The 26128-nt window shown below is 38.6% G+C and overlaps 2 protein-coding genes across 3 annotated transcripts in view; one reads left to right on the forward strand and one right to left on the reverse strand.

The window, feature by feature from the left end:
* Positions 1-322: 322 nt before the first annotated feature.
* amd1 (adenosylmethionine decarboxylase 1) lies at positions 323-13911 on the reverse strand. Of its 2 annotated transcripts, XM_084431643.1 has the most exons (10): positions 13582-13911; positions 10513-10599; positions 9422-9548; positions 6351-6453; positions 6206-6248; positions 5865-6009; positions 4701-4793; positions 4459-4614; positions 2801-2845; positions 323-2702 (listed from the first exon to the last, which is right to left on the reverse strand). In XM_084431643.1, exons 1-10 carry the CDS (start codon positions 13692-13694, stop codon positions 2562-2564), a joined length of 1053 nt encoding a protein of 350 aa, XP_084287769.1. In that variant the 5' UTR covers positions 13695-13911; the 3' UTR covers positions 323-2561. The 2 variants fall into 2 exon arrangements, with proteins under 2 accessions (XP_084287769.1, XP_084287770.1); XM_084431644.1 differs by lacking the exon at positions 2801-2845.
* A 574-nt stretch (positions 13912-14485) lies between these two features.
* The window catches only part of cdk19 (cyclin dependent kinase 19), a 47127-nt gene continuing 35484 nt past the window's right edge, over positions 14486-26128 (forward strand). The window contains exons 1-2 of the mRNA XM_084431646.1: positions 14486-14732; positions 23605-23680. Coding sequence (XP_084287772.1) covers positions 14605-14732; positions 23605-23680 — 204 coding nt within the window. The 5' untranslated portion in view covers positions 14486-14604. The remainder of the gene's footprint in view (positions 14733-23604; positions 23681-26128) is intronic.

Raw genomic sequence — 26128 nt, forward strand, 5'->3', positions numbered from 1 at the left:
TTATTTAACATCACACTCGTACTTGTTGATATACGCTAATATATAGTCAAAATAAAATTAAGAAACCATTTTTATAATTTCTAAATTATAAATTCTTTGAAAGGTAAAAAAAGTAACTTGAGAAATTTATAATTTTTAAAGCTAATTTTTTAATACCTATAAATTTGAAATGTTAATGTAATTTATGTAATTCGTTTTAAATTGAGTATACTTAACCCAGCCCAATATCATAATGTACAGCAGTGCACTCTGGGTGATGATGAAACACTTTATAAAAGGATTCTTTTGCTAAAATTCGATAAAGAAATTCACAAGTACACAGTTAATAGTTATTACCTTTATTGAAAGCATCAAGCTCTTAGTACAGATATATTTAGCACATCTTGACCAACCAAGGAAATAGCAAGAGAATTGGAACAGCAAAGTTTCCCCTTCCCAACTTCCCGTGACATTCCCGCAACTGAACCCTTTCTACAGAGTTCCCTTATCAACCTAACACCGGCTGGGAAGAACTGGTAAGAAAGATGAAAAAGGTCCAGAACATTTGAAAAGTTCACTCCCCACCTCAGAATAGGGCCAGAAAAAAGAAAAGAAAAGGTAAAGTATATAAATATAAATATATACTTGGTCCGCAACATCAATGTATAATGTGTATATGTAGAAATCCCACGTATAAAGGCCAGAGAAAAATGTTTGAAACTACCAACCCTTCACACAAAAAGTGCTAGGTGTGTGATATGTGATCATGCTCGTGTTAGTTCTCCAAGCAGTGACACCTGTTGCGTCTGAACTACTACTGTAAACATCCAGAGACATTCATTACTAGACTGGCATTTTGTAGGGAGATTTCTCTAGCTAAAGATGTTTCACAAACCGATCTGCCAGCATGAAGGAGACATAACAGAAACACACACCAGCTGCACACTTCAGGTTCTCCGTCAAAATAAATACCGTACCCACTGCGCATCACACTCGGGACCAGTAAACCAAGCTGGTTAACATTGTACGAACAGAAATTAAACTGGTTAACGTTACAAAGGGCTGAAGCAGAGACACTGCACAGTAAACATCCCGCTACACGCTAGTCGCATGCACTGGCAAATAGACAGAAAAAAAGAAAAGAAAAAAAACTCTTTCCCTCGATGCACAAAGAGGGCATGACCTGGAGAGGTGGACAAACCTACTGCAAAAAATAAAAAGGAAGAAAATTAATAAAACTGCAGCCGTGGGGTGTGGAATGATCCGGCTCGACCCTGACGTGCTCAGATCAGTGCGCGCCTATTGTGTGCTAACCAGCTTCTGTAGAGAAAAAGAGAGAGAACTCATTTTGTTTGGAAAAAGAAAAATGCTTTGCTGTGCGATCGGCACACGAAAGCAAAGTGTCTGTCCGACTGTTTCAATTCACCAGCGGGCCGGACAGCCCTAGGGTCCTTCACAATGGCGGACCGCTCTTTCTCCCATGGCTTCTGCTACATGATTCAGAAAAATCAGTTCACATCGTCACCTTTCAGATAACTAATGTTCTTTATTTTTTTTTACACTCAATACATTCACGAGAAAGGCCTTTTGAGGAAAAGGAAGACGGCAGTTGAATTTCACCATTATGGTTATATATTGCAGATTATATGATGTTGTTGTTATTATATAAGGCAACTGTTAAGTAACTCATCTTTTGAAACATTCACTTCCCCAGTACTTTGAATAACGACAAAACCTGGAAAGCTAAGAAAATAAGCTAAGAAAATCAGATGTGTGTGTGTATATATATATATTTTTTTTGTATCTTCAAACAGAAATAGAAATATTAGCTACCTGTGCAAAGTTCAGCTTAAATGCTAACGTTGCGTTTTCACTAGCCGACGTTAGACGTCTCAAGCTAAAACCAGAGCAGGCTGTCGACACCGAAGGCGACGGTTAAGTTACTCAACTTCTACAACGTTCACTTCTCTAAGTACACTGAATAAACACGACCGTCTGCAAGGTTGAAGAAAAAGAAAGTTTTTTTTTTAAGTTTTTTTTTTAGGATATCTTCACAGAAACGTTAGCTAGCTATACAGTAGTGAGTTGCGTATATTTAAAAAACCCTCATATTTATCAAACCGAAGTCAAGAGAAATTAAATGTAAATCAAAACCCCGTTTTACAGACACGGTGGTGTGTATTGGTGAAAGCGGCTCGTTTGGATTGGTCTGAGCACGTCAGGGTCCTCGCCTAGTGGGGCCGGAAACCCTGTCTGTGGGGGATGCGAGGGGACACTTGCAGGAAGGGAGGGGAGCATTGCATGTATTGGGACGGTGTGACATGCCTCACACACACCACCAAGTTCAAGAACTCTACATGCACTTCAAGATCACAGCAAGAGTGGGCTAGAATATCTACAGGGACACGAGCAGAGCTTTCATGCACGATATCTACGTCATAGGTACAAGAATGCGTAAATGTTAAACTCAGGGAAGATCTACAGCCAGAAGACTCCACACACAGACACCGTCTCTCCGCCACAAGACTACGCCGATCCTCTCCGCCGCACGATTTCTTCTTACGCTTCTTCATTTCGGAGGTTCAGCTCTGGTTCTGCGGCCGATTCTTGGCGTAACTGGTGAAGACGAAATTGTAGTCGTTGAAGTGGGCCAACTGGCGGTCAAGGCGGCGGAAGCCCTCGATTTTCTGAGCTGGAGAGAAAACACTGCGACATTTGGAGCTCTGTGGGGACGAGACGAGACAAATGAGAGCGAGTTTGAGCACTCAGAATCACAGCGTCAGCTGATGCCAACGGTGAAGATATTGAAGCTGCACGTCACCTCTGAATGTTCACTAACAATGGACCTTGTAAACTCCAGGCTTGACTGCAGTAACAGTGCAACGGAAAAAATACAATCAAACAGTGACCGAGTTATTTTTATTAAATCAATTTTACACCACATTACACACTGATATTGCAAACAACGGCATTGCACTGCGATTAGAAATCCAGAAACATTCAATGCATCGGTCAATATATTCACAAGTAATAGAATATTTATGAATAAAATAATTGGTTACAGTTTATCGTACGGTGTCCGTGTTACAGTGCGATTATATATTTTAGTAATGTTAAGTAACTAAATGTAATTACTAGGGTTAGTTGCATGTAATTACGCACAATTCATAGTAATTACTATAGTGACTACATGTAATTTAGGACACTGTACAATAAAGTGTTCCCAAAGAATTTTATTAGAGATGGATGAGGAAAATAAAGTTCCTGAAATAACTGTTCGGTTTGTCTGAAACCGAAGGTGCATTACTACGACACACATGTTCAATGCGCATACAGCTCTGGGGCCGTGTTCACATAACATCTCATCTTACCACTAACAGTTCTCAGTCAAAGTTCTTAGTAGGGCTGCACGATATTGAAGAAAAATTCGATTTTTGTTCTAAATTTTTATTAGCTATTTTTTCCATTAGAGTTGATATATATTGTTTTATTTTATTCTTTTTGCCAATAAATTCAATATTTCACATTAAAATAGAGTGGAGGCCTTTAAAATCCATTTTTTGCAGTGAGAAAAGTGGCATCTGAAGGTGTTAATTTTTTAAACGTGTGTAATGTCCTGTAACCAACTGTATAGCTCCCAATATAAAGGCTAGGATAGCTTGAGGGAAGGGCTGCACGATATTGAAGAAATATTCGATATGCGATACGATAATGCTTAAAGTGTGTAAAATAAACTTAAATTATCTTTAAAATATATTTAAAATTCTATAACCTACATACGCGTTTCATTCTTTTTGTGACAAGAAAACATCCCTATAACTTCTGAAAGTGAACATCAGTGTTTTACTGAAGCATAAGAAGTGTTATTTTAACATCAGTGTAAACCACAGGGTTTCAGGTTATCCTACATCAGGTTTATTTAACAACAGAAACTGAATAATCAAATGTAAAAAATAAAACGCTGCTTAGTTTTCACTGTATGAATTACATATATATACTGATTATTATTAAAGCTATATAAGATATTCAGCCAAGAGCAGCGAGTGATTTTCTCTGTGTTTTGTTCATGACCCCAGTTGCGATATGCATATCACGATATATACGTTTGCGATATTTTCAATATATTGTGCAGCCCAAGTTCTTAGTTAAGAGTTTCCTCTTAAAACAGGGTTTCTCAAACTCGGTCCTGGAGGGCCACTGTCCTGCACAGTTTAGCTCCAACCCTGATCAAACACACCTAGCTGTTTGACATTGATTAGCTTGCTCAGGTGTGTTTGATCAGGGTTGGAGCTAAACTCTCAGGACAGTGGCCCTCCAGGACCGAGTTTGAGAAACCCTGTCTTAAAACCTATTCACAAAGCTGCTGAGACCAACTTTACGAAGATGTTTTGTGAATACGGCCCCTGATGTATAATCATAACACTAGCAGTCTAATTTTGTAACGTTTCTGATGCGTCACTGCGTTGCATGACAATGTACCTGATTGACGAAAAGCGTTGTCACAAATTTCCCTGGATTGAAGACATCCACGACCTTGCGGATAATCTCATCATAGGATGTCTGGGAGAGGTTGGTTTCAAAGCTGACATAAGAGAACTCTGGTTCAGGGGTGATGTGAATCGTCCAGTAAGTTCCCTAGAAAGAGAACCGATCTTAATCAAAACAGAGCCACATTAGATGACGTTTCTCATAAAGAAACACAGCCTTAAATGTCTCCTTACATCCGTTTTCATTCCATTCATGGAGTATCCACAAGGGTTGAACATTGTGGCATCAATCACTGAACCTGGAATCAGGTCACGAATTCCACTCATCTGTGGAGACACCAAACACAACATTCAGGTAGGGCTGCGATAAAACGAGAACCACACCAATGTCTTTTTCCTTGATCCAAGTAGAACACAAGTTTGATATGATGTTAATGCACCAAAAGCGGAACGAAACGGCGCTACTCATTTGAGCCGCGCCACACAGAGCATTTATCAAATGGTATCGGTCTCGATCACATGACCACTAAACGGCGATCCAGTGAGAAGCACTTATTCAGCAAGAACTCGAATGTCTCTGTGATTTAAACTAGTTCAAAGCCAGATGAAACGGCGCTGACAAACCATGAACCAACCAGTTAGAAGGCTTTTCAATCTACAAAATCACCATCATTTACCATGGATTTACTGTAGTAACACTCACTGGCAGGCCCACACTGTACAGGGAAAACTCCCTGAACCGCACAATGGTTTTGTAGCAGAAATGTGGTATATTCATATCGAATTTTTATTGTATTATTAATGTAGAAATGTTTTAAAGTAGTAATGGAATTTAATTCAAGTAAAGTCCCAACTCAAACAGTTACCTTATGCTGGTTTCATTTTTAATAGATGTTACTGTTTTTGTTAATCAACATAAATTTAAATCTGCATCCAAACTCAAGCTACTGTCAAATGTGCATTTCTAAGAGACGAAGCACAGAATATTAAAGGATAATTCTGGTATTTAGCTCTTTGAGTCTCTTTTCTGGTTTGTTCTGGATGAACTAGAGTGGTGGACACAGAGATGTTGACGATGGGTCCTGTCTCGACTTTCTGACTGGTTTAGAATCGCCTTTGACCGCTTCAGAGTGGCTGGCTACGGGCACGAACATGTCCTTAAAACAACCCTTAACGTTTGTATTCAGAACTGTTCAAGTGGTTAGTGATGTTCGTTGATGATTAAAACAAATATATCGGCGCAATGTATGATTTCAATCCGTGTTATTTGCTCTGGTGGAACTATTTTTCCACTCTGAAGCGGTCAAAGGCAATTCTAAACGAGTCAAAAAGTCGAGACAGGACCCAGCCGTTCGCCAATAAAAGAAGACGAATGACTTAAACGAAAGTGAACCGTACACGAGTGACATCATTAGCAGAAACACCGTCTTTCATGTAGAACTGGTCCATCACAGCTGGGTCAAGGTCACTCATCAGAACTTCTAGTGTCTGGTCTGCCTGCTTATTCTCCCAGTATTCCGGCAGCTCCAGCGTAAACAAGTACCTTCAGGACACAGAGGACCAGAACACCATGTCAGTTTTGTTTGATTGGTTTTAGGAACAGCCAAATACTCCACTAATCTAAACTTTCCAATGCTACAATTTGGCCTCATAGTTCCAGTGCAACACTGAACCTTTGGTGATAACGGTTTATCTGCAGTCAGATAAGATTGTGAAGTGTAGATGATGTAGAAGCTCACCAGCAGTCTGAGTTCAGACGCCCCATACAGTAGGCTGCTCCATCTGTGCACGGACAAGAAGAATATAAACACGTTAAGATCCATTTATTATTCAACACTACTCACTCATCATCATTTCATGCGTCTCATTTTCACGAAATCGTACTTGGAAAAATCTGGCTGAGAAACTCGACTTCCTCCTGGAAGTTGCGGTGAGGGAACTCTTGATGGGTGGGCTTCATAAAGTTTTTACGAGAATAGAAGAAATTCTGAAAAGGGAAAATAAAAAGAGACGATCAAGTCACACGTTTTCATAAAGATTCGTTGTACAAACACAGACGTGCTTACGGAGCCCCTGAAGGGACATGCTGATGGGAAACATATGAGATGGGAAGAACACTTATAGTCTGACACACTCGAGTAGGTGCTTAAATGGTTGTAATTAAAGAATGCTTTGGAGTATAGACGTACAGTTGGTCTTGTTTTAAAGAAGACATTTGGCAGATCTTAAATAAATTAAGAAAGTGAAAGAGAAAAAAAGTTATAGAAGTTTGAGTTTATGGAAATGTACAATGTAAAAACATTTAATTATTCATATTTTATATAAAATATATATTTTTAAAACCTGGGCGACTCTAAAACTGCAAAAAAAAAAAAAAAAGTAAAAAATCTGAACAAGTTGTGTTTCAAAATTTAGGTTGATATCTCAAAAAATGAGCTTTCAGTGAGATTTTGTTTGGGCGCAGTACCAAACTTTTTCACTAGGTGACAACCAGACTCCATTACTGCCCATATAAGGGCGCCTCCATTTCCATATGTGGTTTGAGTGATCTGAACCATTATTTCCACAATTTTCATACAATTTATGAAGTAGACATTCTATGCAGAAGTAATATGGGAAGTTTGGCAGATTTTGATATGAATTCAACCTCTAAGAAACGCATAAGAAGAACACGTATGTGCGCTACAGCTCGCTGCCACATCACAAATGGTGAATCTATTATTTTTTTCTTTATATTTAAAACATTTTCAGACCCTTTTTTCTAAAATAATTGAATGGATGCCATCTTTTGAACTCTTGGCATGAAAACACACTGAGGTTTCTACCATTCTTTCATCATTTTTCATGTTCATTGCTATTTCAGAATAAAGGTCTGAACACGCCTTAGGAATATGAAAATATTCTTGTTGCAAATTGATAAATTACGGCTCCTCTGTATAGTTATATAGTTTGTCAAGATTAGTTTAGGTTTAGTATAGGATATTACGGTTTTAAATATGTAATGGCTTTGGGCCCGCCAGTGACACTTAAGAGGTTAAGTAATTCACAACCGCTAAAAATATCAAGCTCTATATAGTATGAGTGTAATACGGACGTACAGTGGCCTCATGGGATAGTAAAGTGTCCATCGTACGCACACTTCAGAATCTCACCAGAAGTAGTAGGTCATCCGGGGACTTTTTCCCTACTCTTTTATTAGCACTGTGAATTCAGACACACGTCTTTTGTCACACAGTTAAGTCTTAACTCAAAACCTATTTGTTTAACCAGAATTATAATTCATAACATGTTTTTCTTAAACATTTTCCATAACTGTAACTGTACTACAGTCATAATGTTTCCTGAAGTACCATTAGTCTTCTGCATATGACCCTTGCTTCAGCTGGCCACCTCCTGTCTGTAAACAGCGTTGTGTTTTTTCTTCTTTCCCTGTTATAGTGTGTTTGTATTCGACTGGAATGCGATATGCAACTGCAATCGCTCATGTCTTGGACTGGGCAAAGGTCTACTGTCCATTTATTCTGTATGAACTGACTGTTTGTTCCTTATTGCTATTGTTAAGCGTCCTTGAATTTGGGAAAGGCGCTATCTAAATTAAACATCTTACACAGTTTTTCACAACTATACAGCAGGGAAGTGTGCGATTTGAGACGCAGCCAATGAGGTCGCGTTCCCCTGAAATATTTGAGAAATTTGGCGATGCAACGCAAACGCATTGATGTTTCCTCCTATATAACTTCTTTTTTTTTATTTTTTATGTCCCTTTAGCGACATACTGAATACTAGGGCTGGGTATTGACACAAATTTCACAATTCGATTCGATTTTGATTCACAAGCTTTGCAATTCGATTCGATTCAATTCAATATTGATTATTTCGGATATCAGGTACAATACATGGCAAATTTCAAATCTATTAACAAATTTCTTAACTAATGCTGTAAACTATGGGAGTCAGTTGTAGCCTACTGATTTGTATAAAAACTTGAATTACACTTTTATTTATTTTTATTATAATAAAGTTATATGAAATGTAAACATTTAAATGGTGGCCGTCATAAAAACTTGCTAGATTTATTCAAACATGCATTAAATATTTTGCATATAATATAAAATTATAATGAATATGTAATATGGTGCATATATTTAGCAAAATGTTCCTCTCTAGAGTAAATTTTTCTAGCTGACTAACGAGTTTATGGTCACTGGATGTTTTTTCTGAGGTAAATGTGACGTTACATGTGATTGTTTACAAGCCGTTTTAATGACATCTTGAAACACTGAGCGGTTCCATGTCACATGATACGGACTTCGATAAGTTGTACTCTCTCTTTTAACACACTTTCAGATGCTCATTCATGTTTATCTCGCGCTGTAACTGGTGTTATTAAGGCGGAAGAGAAGATCACGTGCTTCTCTCGAGCTGAGCCAGAGCGATCTCACGCCACAGCGACAAAACGCTATTTACGTTTTTGAATTTCGTAAGAAAATGGACGTAATTTGAAATCTGAGACTTTGTTTCATATCAATAGTAACAAAGCACAAAGATTATTGTGATTTATTGGATGGGATGCGCTACAATGTTACATTCATTCATCAACTGAAAACAGGATGACTAATCGATTCTTGGGATTTAAGAATCGATATCGGTTCGTAAAAATGAGAATCGATTAAAATAGAGAAATCTATATTTTTTACCCAGCCCTACTGAATACTACCAATGATTAATCTTTATGACATCACATGCAAATTGACTCATTTGAAGCTCACTCTCTTCAGTGTGACTCAAATCTCACGGGAACTCATAAACCTGATGCGTTGCGAGCGGAACTTCTTAAGTGTGTTATCACCTCGCATTACTGTGGTTGGAGATGGTGTGCAGTAAATTCCCTTCCCCAAACATAAACCTGTGTGTGTGTGTGTGTGTGTGTGTGTGTGTGTGTGGGGGGGGGGTACCTCGATGGCATCAAAGCCGCAGTACTCGCGAGCCAGCTCCAGCAGTGGCACCAGTGCCTGCAGTAAGAGGGTGGTTCCGCATGTCTTCAAAATGAAACGTCTCTTGGAGACAAACATGCTACTCTCACTGACGGAGAAAGAGAGAGTCGAGTAGGACTGGTTTACAATTATATAAAAACATAAACAATGTGAATATCAATGATATGAACGCACTTTTCCACACTTACTACAACCCATTACAAAAAAGCAAATAGAGTTGGGAAGTTGAATTCATTTTTAGGAATCAGATCTCTTGAATTGTTTATTTCAGTTAACGGATTCATTCAAAATGTGCATGGAAACCACTGTGCAGCATTTTTATTGGTTACACTAAACTGATGCATACAATTATGCTAATGATTAAATATTCTTCCTTTGTTATTTGCCAAAAATGCCAAATATCTACAGCACTTTCTTTCGGACAGCTATGAATAGCTTTGAGCCGAATGCTCCCTTTGACCCTTCTGTCTCTCAGACCTAATAAATGGCTTAGCTTATGCTTAGCAGGACGCATTTACAACACTGCCTCTGAATCATACACCCCATGACCTGGTGAATGTCACACAGATGCCATTCATACTGGTCTTATCTCTGAGCTGAAACACTACGGTGAGCTTATCAGCGGTGACCGAGGTCAGTGTGCAGTCGCTATTAGCATGTATCGGCGTCGAGATATAAACACTCAGTGCTTGCAGGAACACCGAGGCTTTGTGTGTCTATCCAGCAACGAGCCAGTGAAATCTGTCATTAAAGTAAACGCCTTTACTTAAATAAAGCATTTGAAACATATTTAACTGAACGATATTCACGTAAGAAAAAGTCATTTTATCTTTATATCGGTTTGAGCAGTAATGCCACTACACAACCTATTCAGACACTGGAGTTATTACACTTCTCAGTGGCGAGAAATCTTAGTTTCATGTTGATTTTAAGGTGTTGGTCAATGAAAGGAGGACAGCAGTTTTGAAACGGGCTGAAGGATTAGTGCGTCATCATCATCACAATCCCGTCCTCTGACCTCAGACAGACACACAACAATGTCAAAAGCTCACCTGAGTATATAAGCTTCCTGCTTGTCAGTCTTTGTCACACTTATAATCAAACAATGCACATTCTCCAGAAGTTTGTCCCACTCAAATCTGAAAAAGCACACAGAAAGAGAAAAATTAAGACCTCACTTATTATTAGGACACAATAATATTTGATTTTCTACATGAATCCGAGTAGGTGAGCTACTTTTAATATTGGATCAATTTCATAAATTTCAAATATTACCAAAGTTAGACCTTTTTAAATTTTGTATAAGAAAGAAGCAGCTGATGAAGTATGCAGCTCATTTAGACAGCGCAGGATGGACATCTGAACGTGGATCGGGTGGATGTTGTGGTGTGTGGATACTCGTGCGCTAGAGATCTCAAATTACACACATTTGGCTCAAGCTCAGGTGATTTTTTTTTTAATTCATTCGAATTAAACATTTTACATAAGACTGCAGCAAAAAACATTTAGTCAGAACCTCTAGTGAATCACGTGTTATTTTATCTGTTCAGAATCATAGGAGAATCACACATCTCTAAAACTAGAGATGCACCGATATAAAAATATTTGCCCGATACCGATAATTCTTTATATTTGAAAGTCGATATATTGGCCGATAAATCTAAATCCAAATTTTTATATCATTTTTGAGGGCCTGATTACAAACGCAAGGCTCACCCATTAAAAGCCATGACCCAAGCACACAATTATAACACTCTCATTATAATTTTATGAAGCTTATATGACAGACTTGCGCTGCACATTACTGTATTTCCCCCTCTTCCAATCATATTTCAAGCAATTAAAAACCATCATGGCGAACAGTGCGCATCTAAAGGGTCTAAGCTGAAATAAATCATTTATTTATTGGCTTTAATATATCGGCCGAACTTTCTTATCAGGCCGATACCGATATGGTGGTCGACACATCGTGCATCCCTAATTAAAACTGTCCTGGAACACTTTCAATCTCAAAATATAAAAATACATAATTTAAACCTTGCATTTTGATCATTTGAACCGTGAATGAACTATTTTAAATTGAAGGTTACTAATGCATAACATATTACGTGTACTTGTTGATATGAAATATGAGCCGTGATGTGAGAAGAAAACCAAGATAAAGGATTTTATCTTGATTTTCAATCAAGCTGCAATTGTCAAAACAAACAAAAACCGTGAAAATATTATTTGACCGTGTGTATGTGTGACACATTAATCCAGCGCCAGCTCTGAAATGAGTCACTGGAGAAAGTGCTTCCTCATGCTGTAGGAAGAGGAGGGGCAGCGACTTATCTGGATCCTGGCTGTTCTCCCTCCGACACTAATGATCCTCTTTCTAGTGTCTCTGAGAGGGTTAACCAACGCTTTCCCGGAAGTAAACTAATACCCTCATCAGTCATTCAGACAGCCGTAGCCAGAGGAACCGCAGAGATCAGCTTTCAGCGCTTCAGAGAAACTGAAGGGACAGCTTTACGCCAGGATACTACAAACACATCCGGGGAACTGATGTCCTCATTCATAATGTACACACTTATTGTCTAAATGAGCTGAAAAGTCTTTTATTTTAAGGTTATTAATACATTATAGCGTACTGAACCATATAAAAAAAGGTACAAGAATGGTATAAATATTAAATACACTATGAAAAATAAACTATGTTTTTGGAAACTTGTTGCTTTGTTATTTTACGACCCTTTTTTGGTAGCATAATTGTATCTTTTTGCTGTTAATATGATTCATGGTATCACTACCGGATGTTTTTGTAATAATAGATTAATCTGCCAATATTTTGAGAATATCAGTATTGGCCAATAATCATGTTCATTAAACAATATATTTATTTAGCCATTTACTATCTATCTATCTATCTATCTATCTATCTATCTATCTATCTATCTATCTATCTATCTATCTATGCCAACTGTAATGCACACATATTTTAGTGAACATAAAATAAATCTATTACATAAAAAGTGTTTATTTCTCAGCAATTTTATTTTATGCATCTCTAATTTGTAATAAAACACTGTAATTTAGCCTTGTAGACATCAAGACAAATGTCCCACCATTCCTGCACGTTTCCTCGATGTTGTGTTAGTGCTTAAAGCGACGATGTTGTTGTGTGTCTGCATTAATTCAGCAGTTCACAGTCATTGATCTGCAGCTGTCGAGCTCTAATGCGCACTAGAAATCAACCAATGAGCGAGCGGAACTCTCGGCCAATCACAGCGCGGGGCGGAGCTTACGGCGTGTGACGAAGCCACGTGACTTTCACATGCAGGCTCTGCGGCGCAGGATCAACCGCCATGATAGTTCCCAAAAATAGAGCCTTGCATGCAGTCATTGACATACGCATGTGTTCACATCTCTGCGATTCAAAATGTTCAGAGAAGTTCCTTTTAAAAGTTATTGAAGAAATGAACATTTAATCCTTATATCAGGTGGTCAACAGAATAAATCCATTCATTTAAAAGTGCACAGATACAGCAGATAAGACGGTGTTTGAGGAGGTGTGTTTGCTATGGCGCCATATATACAAATATCAGCTAGCGGTAGCCACTAGCTAATCAATTGGCCAACATTCACTCAAGCTAAAGCGCGTCAATATCGGATTCAGACAGAAGCAGAGCTGATCCTAAAGCTTCAATCTAACCGAGTGACGACTCAAACGACAGCTGAAAATCGCAGAGCGATGATAATGGATATCAACAGATCCAGCCTAATGTTGAAAGACGCATCAAGATATTGGTAAACATGTTGTTGATGTTGGAATAATTTAAGTAGCAGCTACGCGCTGTAGAAAAAAGCTAATCGGGGCTCGAGGTTCAGCTCCAGTCATGACAGCACAAATGAATGGGTGAAAAGGGGGATGGTGTGTCAAAAATGGCCAAACCTACTGATCCACATGTCAGAGCCACATGCCACTACCACTCTCGTTCCCGCAGAACTATAAGCGATTATAATAACATTACGAACACCTTTGGCATGTTTTAGGCAGGGCTTAATAGGCAGGGTGTGAATCAGACCAGTAACAGTTAAATCTGGTTTGGTTAAATCCAGCCTGATACGGATTCACCCACCTGGGGATAGTGCGCAGATCCCCGGTCCCTTTGGCCTCGTCCTGCCGGGAGAACCAGACCTCCAGGAGCTTCTCGGTCCCCTCGAAGAAGTGTGCACCGTTGTCCTCTTCCATCGTGAGACAAACAGACTCCAACAACAGAAATTAAAGCGCCGGATGGAATCCCAATTTAATTAGTCCTTTATTGGTGGTTATAATTTATTAGCTTAGTTACAGTCCTTGAGCAGTCCAGATGTAGTTGCCTTGTTTTTTTTACCGTCTTCCCTTTTGCAGAGAATACCGTGAGCGAGTGCTAGCTAATATCGCCGGCCATACTGTGTAAGCGCAGAATGGCAGTCTGCGCGGAGCTTTTATTACCTACTAGCCAACGTCATCATCGTTGTGGCCAATCACGGCCAAGAGGCGGTGCTCATCTCGGCAGCGATTGGCTGTAACTGTTGTCAATCAAATGAGATGTTGCGTAAAGGTATGAATTCACGCGGCACATGCCCTTGTATAGATGAGTTCACATTTGCGTTGCTATAACGCTGCGCCAGTGCATAGACATAAACAAGTAATTGGTGTCCGTTTATTCACTAGTTTACTGAAGGAAAAAGGGAGGTTTGCTCGTGTATTTTACACATTTTATTCATACTGCGTCACATTTTGAGAACAAGAGTTATATTGTACTCATGCTGCAATCACAGCTAATGTTTGTACATACTAACAAGCAGAAAAATGCATTTTTGAAAGGGAATGTAACAACGGTAGGAACGACGTCCACGTCGCGATTTGCGCGTTGTAGTTTTACACACGTCCCATCGTCATTAACTCAAACCGACGGGTTGATCTGAGAACACTACATTTCCCAGAAGGCCATCCGCGACAATAAATTGCGTCACCGAACATGTGACCATTAAGCGGAGCCGACCAAAATCCCAAACAAGGAAATGGTGGGGTAATAAAACGATCGGATCATTTAATTAATGCATGTAATAATTAATATTTTATTTTATTGTAAATTAAGAAATATTTATGGGTTAAAATGGACTACGACTTCAAAACGAAGCTCGCCGCCGAGAGGGAGAAGGTGGAAGATCTGTTTGAATATGAAGGTTGTAAAGTGGGTCGCGGCACATACGGGCATGTTTATAAAGCGAAGCGTAAAGACGGGTAAGAGACACGCGATTGATCGACGCGTTTCACTCACTGCACGCGCTTCTGCTGTCACTGTGTGTGTAACAGTTATGTGTGTGTGCGCGGGATGCTCTTGTGTATCGGGGGAATTACGCTGTAATCTCTACCCTGTGTGATTGTTTTTGTTTTCATGGACGCACTTCAACGGTCCACCCCCCAAACCAACGTGATGTGTGTTTCACGTGTTTATATATCTGAATGCGCAGTAGTTCATGCGTTCATTTTATTTACAAGTGCAGTTTTTCGCTTGTGCAAGAGTTCACATGTTCATTTGTGCAGTTCTGAATTCACCTTGATTTGTGCAGAAGTCCACACTTTCCTAAAAGGTGGAGTTCGCGTGTTTTCATGAATTTATGTTTATATAGTGTGCAGAAGTTCTAGCGTGCTAGAGTTTATACAGCATGCACATTTTCGTGGGAGTTCATATGTGTTCATTCATGTGTTCAGCTGTACAGAAGTCACATGACGAGTTACTGGACTCATAGTGGGTTCAGCAAGTTCCACCTAGAACCAATAACCGGTGATTATGCCAGATCAAAATGGTGTTATTGTGACGTATGTGAAAATACTCTAATGACAGCGAGGTGGCCTCGGGTTTTTAGGAAGGCCCTGCAGTGGCTCATGTTCTCCTCCAACTGCACAAACTGCAAGCAACATGAGAAACGACTTCATGGTGGCGCAGCTTAGAGTCCCCATGAAATCAAAATGTTTTTTTTTTTTGGCTTCTAGTATGAATATGTTAGCCTTAAGGTTACCTGTAAGCTAGTATGCTTCAAAACAATGACAACATTCGCATTTAGAAGAAATAAGCGTTCAAAGCGTACAGTCTGTCACTTCCGCCAATATGGATCAGAGATTTTGATGACATCACTCTGCACTTCAGCTTCTCATCAGATTTTCTGTCCAATCAAATGCTCTCTAGAATCGGAAGCCCCGCCCCCAAATAGCCACTGAAGCTGTGGCTGAAATCGGTCACTTGTTTGTTTACACATTTACCATTTTCTAAATCGTGATTGGCACATAGTGCACTATATAGTGGATAGGGAACGATTCGGACAGTGTAAATATGCTTTCCATCGGGGCGAATGGTTGGGAGACTGGTTTCATGTTAGTGTCACACGAACCTCCGCAGGTCCGGTCCAGAGACACGACAGCATAGAGCGAATCATATGATCGACGCAGACCAGAAACATACATCAGACCTGTTTGAATTCTGAACTTTAATTTATTTTAAAGCGATATGGTGGAGATTAGGAATAGAAATGGTTAGAGATTAGGAGGAAACTGTGGCTTTAACGAGCTCAACGGCTCTGGCTGAACTGTGATATAAACTAAATGCTATTGGCTATTTTAAAAAAGGGGAGGAAGCTGTTCAATATGTCCCGCCCTGTCTTCCTGTTTCAGAGGAAATTACGTCACCACACTGAATAGTGCTGCGCATTTCAAGGCATTTCAGTGGGCCTTTAACTTCAATTAACTTTGAACAATCACACCGTTATGTTGTATAATAGAATATGTGATATGAATCAACCAAAATGTGATATAAAAAGACAGATTTTGGCACAGTTTAATAACTGATATAGATTACTTGTTAATCATAACAAACATAACATCTAAATGTGAAGGCAGCAATATTTTCAAATGCATGCATTCACTTCATCGCAACAGTGGTCACACTGATGGCCTTTATTTACTATTCAGCCTGATGTGTTTATATGTGCGGGTGTTATCTGTATTTCTGTCTGGTGGAACTGCTGTTCAAGAAAGTTTCCACATCAACTACAATAAAAAAAATCTTTGAATTTTCTCACACAAGTCAAGACATATTCAAGTCAAGTTAAAAATAGCGCTTTATACAATACAGATTGTCTCAAAGCAGCTTTACGGTGATAAACAGGAAATAACAGAATCAATTCAATTCTGCTGTAAAGCAGCTTTTAAAAAGACAATAGTGTCATAGTTCAGCTGGAAGTCTGTACAGTGATGATTCAGCTCCATTCAATAACTGTAAATCAGTTATGAAATGAGATCATTCAGCTATGAAAAGCTGTACAGAAGACTATTGTATCATTATTCACTTTGCGTCTGTTCAGTTAAATTCAAGCAATAAGTTACTGAGCACACCTTTGACTTCATTCATGTATCCATCCACAACATCTTCTTCACCACAATGCTAACCACAAAACTTCAACATTAGAGAAACTCTTTTAAATGTCAAGCGTAACTGAACATTAAACATCAGCAGGTGTTCACCCTTCACTCAGAAACACACAATTACACCTGAGGGGCCGGCCCGGTTGCATAAACTGCTTAGACTAGTCATCATTTTTCTTTAACTTTTTTAAGTCAGTTTCATAGAAATGTACATTGGTCGGGTATGACACCCAAAAGTAAGACTGATTACTCTTAACTAACTGCTAGTTGTTCATACTAGTTCTTAAGACACAGTTAATGGCTATGTTTATGTTTAACTGGCTCTGATGAGGCTCTTTTGATCTGACTCTGATGCCCTGATCTGGTTCTGATCTGGCTCTTTTGATCTGGTTCTGATGCCCTGATCTGGTTCTGATCTGGCTCTTTTGATCTGGCTCTGATGCGGCTCTGATCTGGCTCTGATGCGGCCCTGATCTGGCTCTGATGTGGCTCTGATCTGGCTCTGATGCGGCTCTAATCTGGCTCTGATGCGGCCCTGATCTGGCTCTGATGCGGCTCTAATCTGGCCCTGATCTGGCTCTGATGCGGCCCTGATCTGGCTCTGATGCGGCCCTGATCTGGCTCTGATGTGGCCCTGATCTGGCTCTGATGCGGCCCTGATCTGGCTCTGATCTGGCTCTGATGCGGCCCTGATCTGGCTCTGATGCGGCCCTGATCTGGCTCTGATGTGGCCCTGATCTGGCTCTATACGAGGCACGCTGCTGGGGCCTAAAAATCCCTCCACTGCCCGGTTAAGTTAATGCAACTAAAATGATTCATGTAGTCCCATCCCCAATTTAGTAAACTTCAACTCGACATATTTCAGTAGATGAATGAAATTAAGCTGTGGCAAAAATGTTCAGCAATTGTGTGGCTTTGTTTTAGCTTATTTTAATTAAATAAATTGAACAAGTTTAGCCGCTCTGGCAGACAACCTTGGGATTACATTATGTGGTTTAAAAACAATGCACTGAAGTCATGCATTAGACTATATCACGAGGAACAACGCAAAATATGCTGGTGTCTAATTGGCTGTTTGTCTTGATCTTGATCGTGACATCATAGCTCTCCAAATGGTCATGTGCAACTACACTGTGATATGCGAACTGCAGGAGGGACAAATAACATGATACAAAAGAGTACAAAAGATTTAAACCACCAGCACTACACATTTGGTACTGAAACACACGAGTCTAATGAGCTTTGAACAATGAGTGATTGATTACACATATGAATGTGCAGTGTTGCATCAGCATTTATTCATAGGTGAACATTGAACAATGATTGATTTCTTTGTAATTGGTCTGATGATTGTAGGATGACGTTGATCTCCTTTTATGATTTCTGAAGGTGTGGTCAGAAATGTCTAGTGTCACTGGCGTAGTGAGGTATGAAGCTCAGTTCACTCATTCAAAGCAAGCAGATCCGATGCGTGGTTGTCAGATCTGCATTGGGAAATGTTTTCATCTTTACATGAAATTCTTGGCCTTTTGGATATCTTTTGAATTCACTGGATTTCGTCTGCTAAAATTCAGAACAACTTTAAATGTGACCACACCTTAAAGGGATAGTTCACCCAAAAATGAAAATTCTGTCATCATTTACTCACCCTCAAGTTGTTCCAAACCTGTATGAGTTTCTTTGTTCTGCTGAACACAAAGGAAGATATTTGGAAGAATGTTTGTAACCAAACAGATCTCGGTCCCCATTGACTACCATAGTATATTTTTTTCCTACTATGGAAGTCAATGGGGACCGAGATCTGTTGATTACAAACGTTCTTCCAAATATCTTCCTTTGTGTTCAGCAGAACAAAGAAACTCATACAGGTTTGGAACAACTTGAGGGTGAGTAAATGATGACAGAATTTTCATTTTTGGGTGAACTATCCCTTTAAGTTTGTTTCATGGTTCTAGGGTCATGTTTTGGTAGCCTGGAAATCCAGACCTAAGCCTGGAAATCCAGACCTAAATCTGAAAGATTAAGGGTCTGGGGTCGACTAATGAAAATCGGCCAGCTTGAGGGGCGACACCAAGCATGCATTTGAAAATCTCACTGCACGCAATTGGATAACACTACGACCAATCACAAGAAGTTATCGCTTAGCTTCCAGCGGAGCTAACTGGTAGATTAGACTCTTACCTTATCCGGTCGGCAAAACAGCAAAAATGTCCTTCTTGCAAAGGAACGATTCGAGCGCCGTCTTCTGTTCCTGTTTTAGAGAAAAAGCCGAGTCTAACTCGTTCATTGTAGCGGCCAAAGCCGTTTCAAACAACTGGTGTTCATCCATAGCCATCTTGCAATGTTTACTAATGACTTCGACGTCGCAGCACTGTCGTCATCTCGCCTCTGGCCCGCCTATATCAGATAACCCGATGTGATTGGTGCAGCTCAGATCGAGGGGCATATTTAATGAGCATCATTACTCGACGCCAGAGTAACTCGCTGAGCAAATTTAACTTGTGCTCTCGCGAGAACTCTGGATTACTAGGGTCACGTTTTGGTACAGTTTGGTAAAAAATAAATACTACTTCTAATTACTAACTTCGAGTAAGATTGCCTGTTATTTGGTAACAATCACTTTAGCATGCCGCTTTAACTTCATGCATAAGAAAATGTTTTTTTTTGTTTTTTTTCTAGAAAGACTTTTGATAATAGGTGGATAAATGTACATTGGTTGGGTGGGTAAGCGAAGTAATGCCAGAATAAAGTCAGACACAACAACATTGGCTCAAACAATGGTGTGCATTTGAGGCAAGACTGTTGGTCTGTTTGGCTCACCAATGGCAGACGGGCAGACAAAAGTCACTATATTTGCTATTCTTCTTGGTGATGGAGTGGCTATTTGGAGCGGATATAGTCACTTTCACTATTATTAGAGACATTACATTTGAGTCAGCATTGCACTTCTGAATGTTATATTTGCATGACGCACTCTTGCACATTTGAAGCGTCACATTCTCCTCTGCACTCGAACAAACACACAGGATACCACCCATCACTGGATACTGAGGGGGAAAGATGTTTAAAAATTTATCAATTTAAAGAACTCACAGCACCTAAAATAAACACACACACATACAGTCGCCCAGGATTCGGGCACTTCAGCCACACTGGGAAATTACAAACCATCAAACCTAATATTGTTTATTTTAGAAGCATGTTGCATGTAAAATATTTAAAGAAGTTTATTTTTTAAATGATCAAACTAAAATGAAAACAAAAAAGAGACATTTTGTGGTTGTGAGATGTTATCAGGAAATGTCAGAAGTTAATGTGATGAACTACACTTGTGTGAAATTGAGGGGGACTTGTTCAGTTGGTTAAAAATCATTGCAAATGTAGCCTACCAGTTAAGCAAAAAAGCATGAGAAATCATGTGAATTGTATGAGAAACTGCAACCAAGTTTGCTTCAGATAGTATTATAAGATAAAAGTTCACAGATCATTTTGTTCATCATTCGCTTACTTTCAGAAGTTCACTACAGCTGCGATCTGATGATAGTTGAACAAAAGGGATTAGTCTCTAGTTGACAAACTAACTCATCCAATCAGGCTTTGCTGACGCTAATCATCAACTTTCTCTGTCAACTCAGGCTTTGGTTCTGAGCTCATGAATAACTGCGCATGACAACCCATCACATGCCTTGAGAAACGGAGAAAGTGGGATTCACTCTTCGCAAGATACTTGCCAATCACATGCCTTGGAGCATAAGTTACTATGGCGATGAACACCACTAAAACTCGAGCCACTTTCATGGTGCCTAAAACCCAAGGTTTGGGTATGACCATACCTCGCTAGCCACCTAATCCGGCTTCATGGCATAAAACCCTTGATACAGAAACTGGTTGTTTCTCTGCTCAGGCGCGTAGAAGTTATATGAAAGATGGCAAAATATTTGAATTGTCTAATGATCTTTCGTATAGCCATTGTCAAGTGTCCATACAACGGTTTATCTCAGTTTTGAGAAGTGTTAAAACCAAAGTATGTTTTTTTGTTTGTAAAATAATTTGCTTTGCCAAAAACTAATATCTGTATTTAAAATATAGGCTGTATAGCCTTAGTTTGATTTAGGGTTTCTTATACTTTCAAATTTCAAATTCTTATTTCACGATATGATAAATTATCGCGATATAGTTGTTTTGTGTTATTTTATTTAATTCCTTAGATATTAGTTATTAAAAATAAGAAAAAAGAAGTGAATTACAAACAATAGGACAAATACAATATAACAAAAATATTAATTAAACTAAGTATTTCAGGTGCAATAGGTTTATTTAACATGTAGTTAGAATTAGTAAAGAAATGTAATAATCAAATGTAAAAAAAGTTGCATAATCTGCACTGTATGAATTAAATATAAATGTATTCTTATTAAAGCAAAAAAAAAGTTATTAAGTTATTATTTTTTCTTTTGTTTGATTCACATTAATGACACAGAGCAGCATCAGGCTTATTAGGCTGCTGTCACTTTAAGACCAAACGCACAGATCCATCATACTGATACACATCCCATTTACTTTCACTTGAGACATAACCGGCTGTGTTTACAGGAATACTCCACACGATGGGCATTTTGACATAATTGCGTGTGTATTTGACCATTCAAGTGCAATAAACTGAATTAGCGATCGTATGCTGAGAGAATCGTATTTCTGGCACGAGCACCGCACGAGATCTTTTCAGGATATATTGCGCTTATGTCTCTTTTTAACATCAAAGACCTCCCACTCTTTCTTTATATTCTCATTCATGCATTTCAGCACTCTGAATATTTACATACCGCAATATACACCATATAGCAAAATCTCTAACCATAGACTTTTTTTTTTTTACCATGGTAACAATATTTTCATACCGCCCAGCCCTAATTAGATTTTTGTTGTTATATATTGCAATGATAGTGTCAGGGAACTTTGATTGTTATAAATACAACTGTCACGAAGAAGAAGATGAGTCTTTAATAAATCACAAGGAGAACACACTGAAGAATGCAGGAACATCATTAAACAACCACTCTTAGATTGACAAAAACTGAAAAACTACCCAGATAGCAACATTGTTTCGGCCCACATCTGGCACTTGTGGAATGCGGATCTGGCCCATATGCAGCGTTGAATGATGGCACTTGGGCGGACTGCATGCTGCAGTAACACAGGGTTTGTGATGTGAACATATTAATGGATCAACACAATTGTTAGATTCCTAAGACATCAGTGAAACAGGTTACTTCATGATGATTAATAACAGGTAACCATCATCACCTGATCTCGTTTCACTTTAGCTTTCTTTTGCTGCTGCCAATGTGTTTGACAAACACACTGTCACAGCGGCCAAAAAAAAGACAAAAGATATAATAAGAGTTTAGAGCCCAACTAATGGAAACACTGATCACTGTTATGGTGACTTCAAATGAAACACATTAGAGTTAAACCTCTGTTAATTCTCAATAAAAACTTCTGTAGATGACTGACAGAAATAAAGTCAGTCTGGTTAGTAATCAGTGAAGCTGGTAATGCTGTTTGTGGAGTTGTTTAATCCTCCTCTGCTGAGATCTTCACAGATTTAATGTCTTCTTTTATCTTCAGTTGATTTCATCTAAGGCTGTGGCTGAAGTCAGTTGTAGTTCTTGTGTTTCTGCTCGTCTCTTTTTCAGTTCTCTTCTTTCCTTCAGTGATTCTGCTTGTTAACAGGCTTATTAAGGCTGAGATGACTCTATATTTAATATACACATAGACTTTGTGGCTCAGATAAGGTCCAGTTCTGGTTTCTTTCTTTGCTCTTGGCTGACATGTGGCATTGCTATGGCCTGCTTGTGGCCCAGATCTGGCAAACAGGAGCCGTCATTCCACGCTGCATGTGGGCCGAAACAATGTTGCTATCTGGGTAAGACAGAAACTCAAGGTATAAATATAGTGAAACAAGCCAAACTACACGAATAGCACCTGAACTGAATCAATCAAGCAATGTGTCACCATGGAAACAGAGCAGAATAGAACAGAACGATAAGAACCAGTTAGCAATAACAATCATAGAACAGAAAGACAAAACTGAAAACCTGAATGAAACAAATAGCCTACTAAACATGAGAAAACTAAGAATGTGACAGATAGGCATTAAGCATACATATTTAATTGTCTTCATTGTTCAATACTTTTGAGAACTACTCTATAAAAATGTATTTCATGAACTGATATATATTTTCTGTGACTTTTGTTGTAAACAGTCAATGTGTTTAGATGAATTGCAATTTTATAAAAATATTTTTATTGCAGTAAGTAAATTAACTTTTCACATAGTTGCACATATTGCTTATTTAACACGGTATGTATTTGTTGTAAATTAACTTTAATGATAATAGCTAACGTGTTAATACTTGGCTACATTGTTACTACTTGATTAATACTTTTAATTCCATATAATTTAATCATTTAATTAGAAATATATTATTATATATTAATATAATAATATATAATAATTATATTAATATATTAATAAATGCCAGTATTATTGAATTCAATATTTTAATGAATAAGTTCATTAGAGTTTAAGAATTGTTTAATGTTGTGACACAAGTGTTGTAATGGTATTTTTACTGTATGAGCTTAGATGTCTTTCCTCACCTTTAGTAATGCTGTGTTTGTGTTTTCACAGGAAGGATGAGAAGGAGTATGCACTGAAACAGATAGAAGGCACTGGTATTTCCATGTCTGCCTGCAGGGAAATTGCTGTAAGTTATTTTTTAAGCTACTTCTTAACAGCTTTACCCCGTACAATACATTTTTTTAATCACCTCTCAGTTTGCAAAAACAAACTAAAAATGTGTCTACAATAATATGTTAATAGGAACCCAGCAAGTGTGCAGCACTGTGACTCAGTGTTTAAAATGCAGCTTTGACACAGTTTAGAAAATATAATTCTTAAATATAATTAGGCTATATTAAATGAGCTTGTTTCCTTTAATCAACACAATGGTATGACCAGCTTAAAAAAAAAAAGTAAAGCCTTTTATTTTTGCTTGGTTCCTGTGAAAATAACCTGTGGAGGTTTAGTTTTGTCTAGGGCACTTGTGTAAACTTCTGATCTTCCCCCACTGCAAAAATCCAAATGTAACCCCTGGTTAGGCACTATTCTTTGTAAAGCTGATTTGCAATGTGTGTTGTGAAAAGTTAAAATATCGGCTTTTGCAGATAGTAGTTCACTTCACCTTTAAACTTTGAAGGTTTGCTGTTAGTGCACCCAGGCGTTATTTCTGTTGTTGGAAACACACGGCATCAGCACAGGCTGTTTTGTCTTATTCTAAAGACATTCCTTGAGTCGCACAAATCAACATGACAAAATTGTCTTTACTGTCATATGACTAACACAAGGTCAAAACTGTGCTGTCATGTTTTTCCATTTGAAGAACACTTCTGACCTCAGTGTGCAGGGTTGCCATCTCTCACGCATTTGGCGTGAGACACACTCTTTCAGGATCTGTCTCACACACTCACGCTTGCCCAAGTGAATCTCACAGCAAATTAAAAAAGCTGACGTACTGCACAGACCATTTGGTGTATCAAGATTCGCGAGAGCGATTCAAAAGCTGTGCTTGATGTCAAATGGCATCCGGTCTGTGCAGCGCCACATTTTCCCCACACCGTACAGCGTCACTGTATATAAGCTGCGGACTCCCACCTGTGCAGCGATCATCGAAGATGTTTAGGTGGCAAACACAGTATTTGTGCACACAAAGCAGATTTACACGTCTAAGATAACTATTATTAATTCGAGTTGTTAATTTGAACCTTTACTAACATTGCCAGCTGACAGGGCTCCCTGCATGTTTACAGCATTAGTTGAGAGATGTTTTCCTTGAGAAAATGAAACATGTAGCTACTGTACCTGATATTTATCCAAATTAATTGATATTGAATCAAGACCGGAACCCTTCCATAATTCTCACTCCAAAGCTGGCGACCCTGAGTGTTCCAGTCAATCACTTGTCACAATCACATCACACCTCATCCATATATTTGTTATTAAATGTGCAAATCATGGCCATTCATTGATAAAGGCGAAGCAAGAGACAAGACAGGGAGCACATGGAAAAAACAGGAAAAAAACAAAACACATGTTAAACCCTGAGACTGGGAAACAGCCAAATGGGTGTTAGGATTAAACACACTTTGCCTCGAGTAAAACCAACAGAATTTAATGACAGCGCTCAGACCACACACTTCCGCATATGTTGATGATAAATCATATCATGAGACTGGCACAGCAGCCGTTTAATGCATGTTTTTATTTTTTTTATTTAACCTTTATTTAACCAGATGATCTCATTGAGATTTAAAACCTCTTTTTCAAGAGAGACCTGGCCAAAATGGCAGCATATTAACAGTGCATAGTTACAAATATGATCCCCAAGCATACGCACAACAACAAGGAACATTTAAACAAGATCCTCAAGATACATGAACAAACAACATCAGACTACTTAAAAGCACAATTTATACCTACCATAGGTTTAAAACGATTTAGTTATTTTAAAAACAGTGACAACAATTTATGGCATCTATTTCCAAAACTTTCATGCGTTGTTTAAATTCACCAAAAGAAATCAGAGTTCGCAATTGCAAATCAGTCTGTAATATGTTCCAGGTGGCCGGGGCTGCATAACTAAAAGCCTTCTTACCAAGCTCTGTACGAACCGTAGGTACAGATAACAAGTACAAGTTACCGGAGCATAAATTATAAGAACTGATATTACATGACATATAGGTGCAAAGATAAGAGGGAAGCATATCCAGCATAGACTTATAAATAAAAATAAGCCAATGTATATGCCTCCTCACTGACAATGAGGGCCAGTTTGTCATTTTGTACAAGGTACAATGGTGTATTGATGCCTTACATCCAGTCACAAATCTTAATGCATTATGGTAGACAGTATCCAACAAAGACAAACATCGACCAGGCGCATTTCTATAGAGCAAATCACCATAATCGAGTGCAGTGAGAAAGGTTGCAGCAACCAATCTCCTCCTGGTTTTCCAAGAAAACAGGCTTTGTTTCTAAAATAAAATCCTATTTTTAATTTGAGCTTTTGTACCAGTTTATCAATGTGCAACTTAAAAGAGAGCTGATCGTCGATTAATATACCCAAATATTTGTACAATTTGACTTGTTCGATCTG

This window comes from Rutilus rutilus (assembly GCF_951802725.1).
Source record: "Rutilus rutilus genome assembly, chromosome: 15".
NCBI classification, from domain to species: domain Eukaryota; kingdom Metazoa; phylum Chordata; class Actinopteri; order Cypriniformes; family Leuciscidae; genus Rutilus; species Rutilus rutilus.

Coding starts and splice junctions, on each gene's coding strand:
- amd1 (XM_084431643.1), bottom strand. CDS start 13,694: ATGGAAGAGGACAACGGTGCACACTTCTTCGAGGGGACCGAGAAGCTC. Junction 4,615..4,700: donor TGAATGGAATGAAAACGGAT/GTAAGGAGACAT, acceptor TTCTCTTTCTAG/GGAACTTACTGGACGATTCA. Junction 2,846..4,458: donor CAACGCTTTTCGTCAATCAG/GTACATTGTCAT, acceptor CTGTTACTGCAG/TCAAGCCTGGAGTTTACAAG.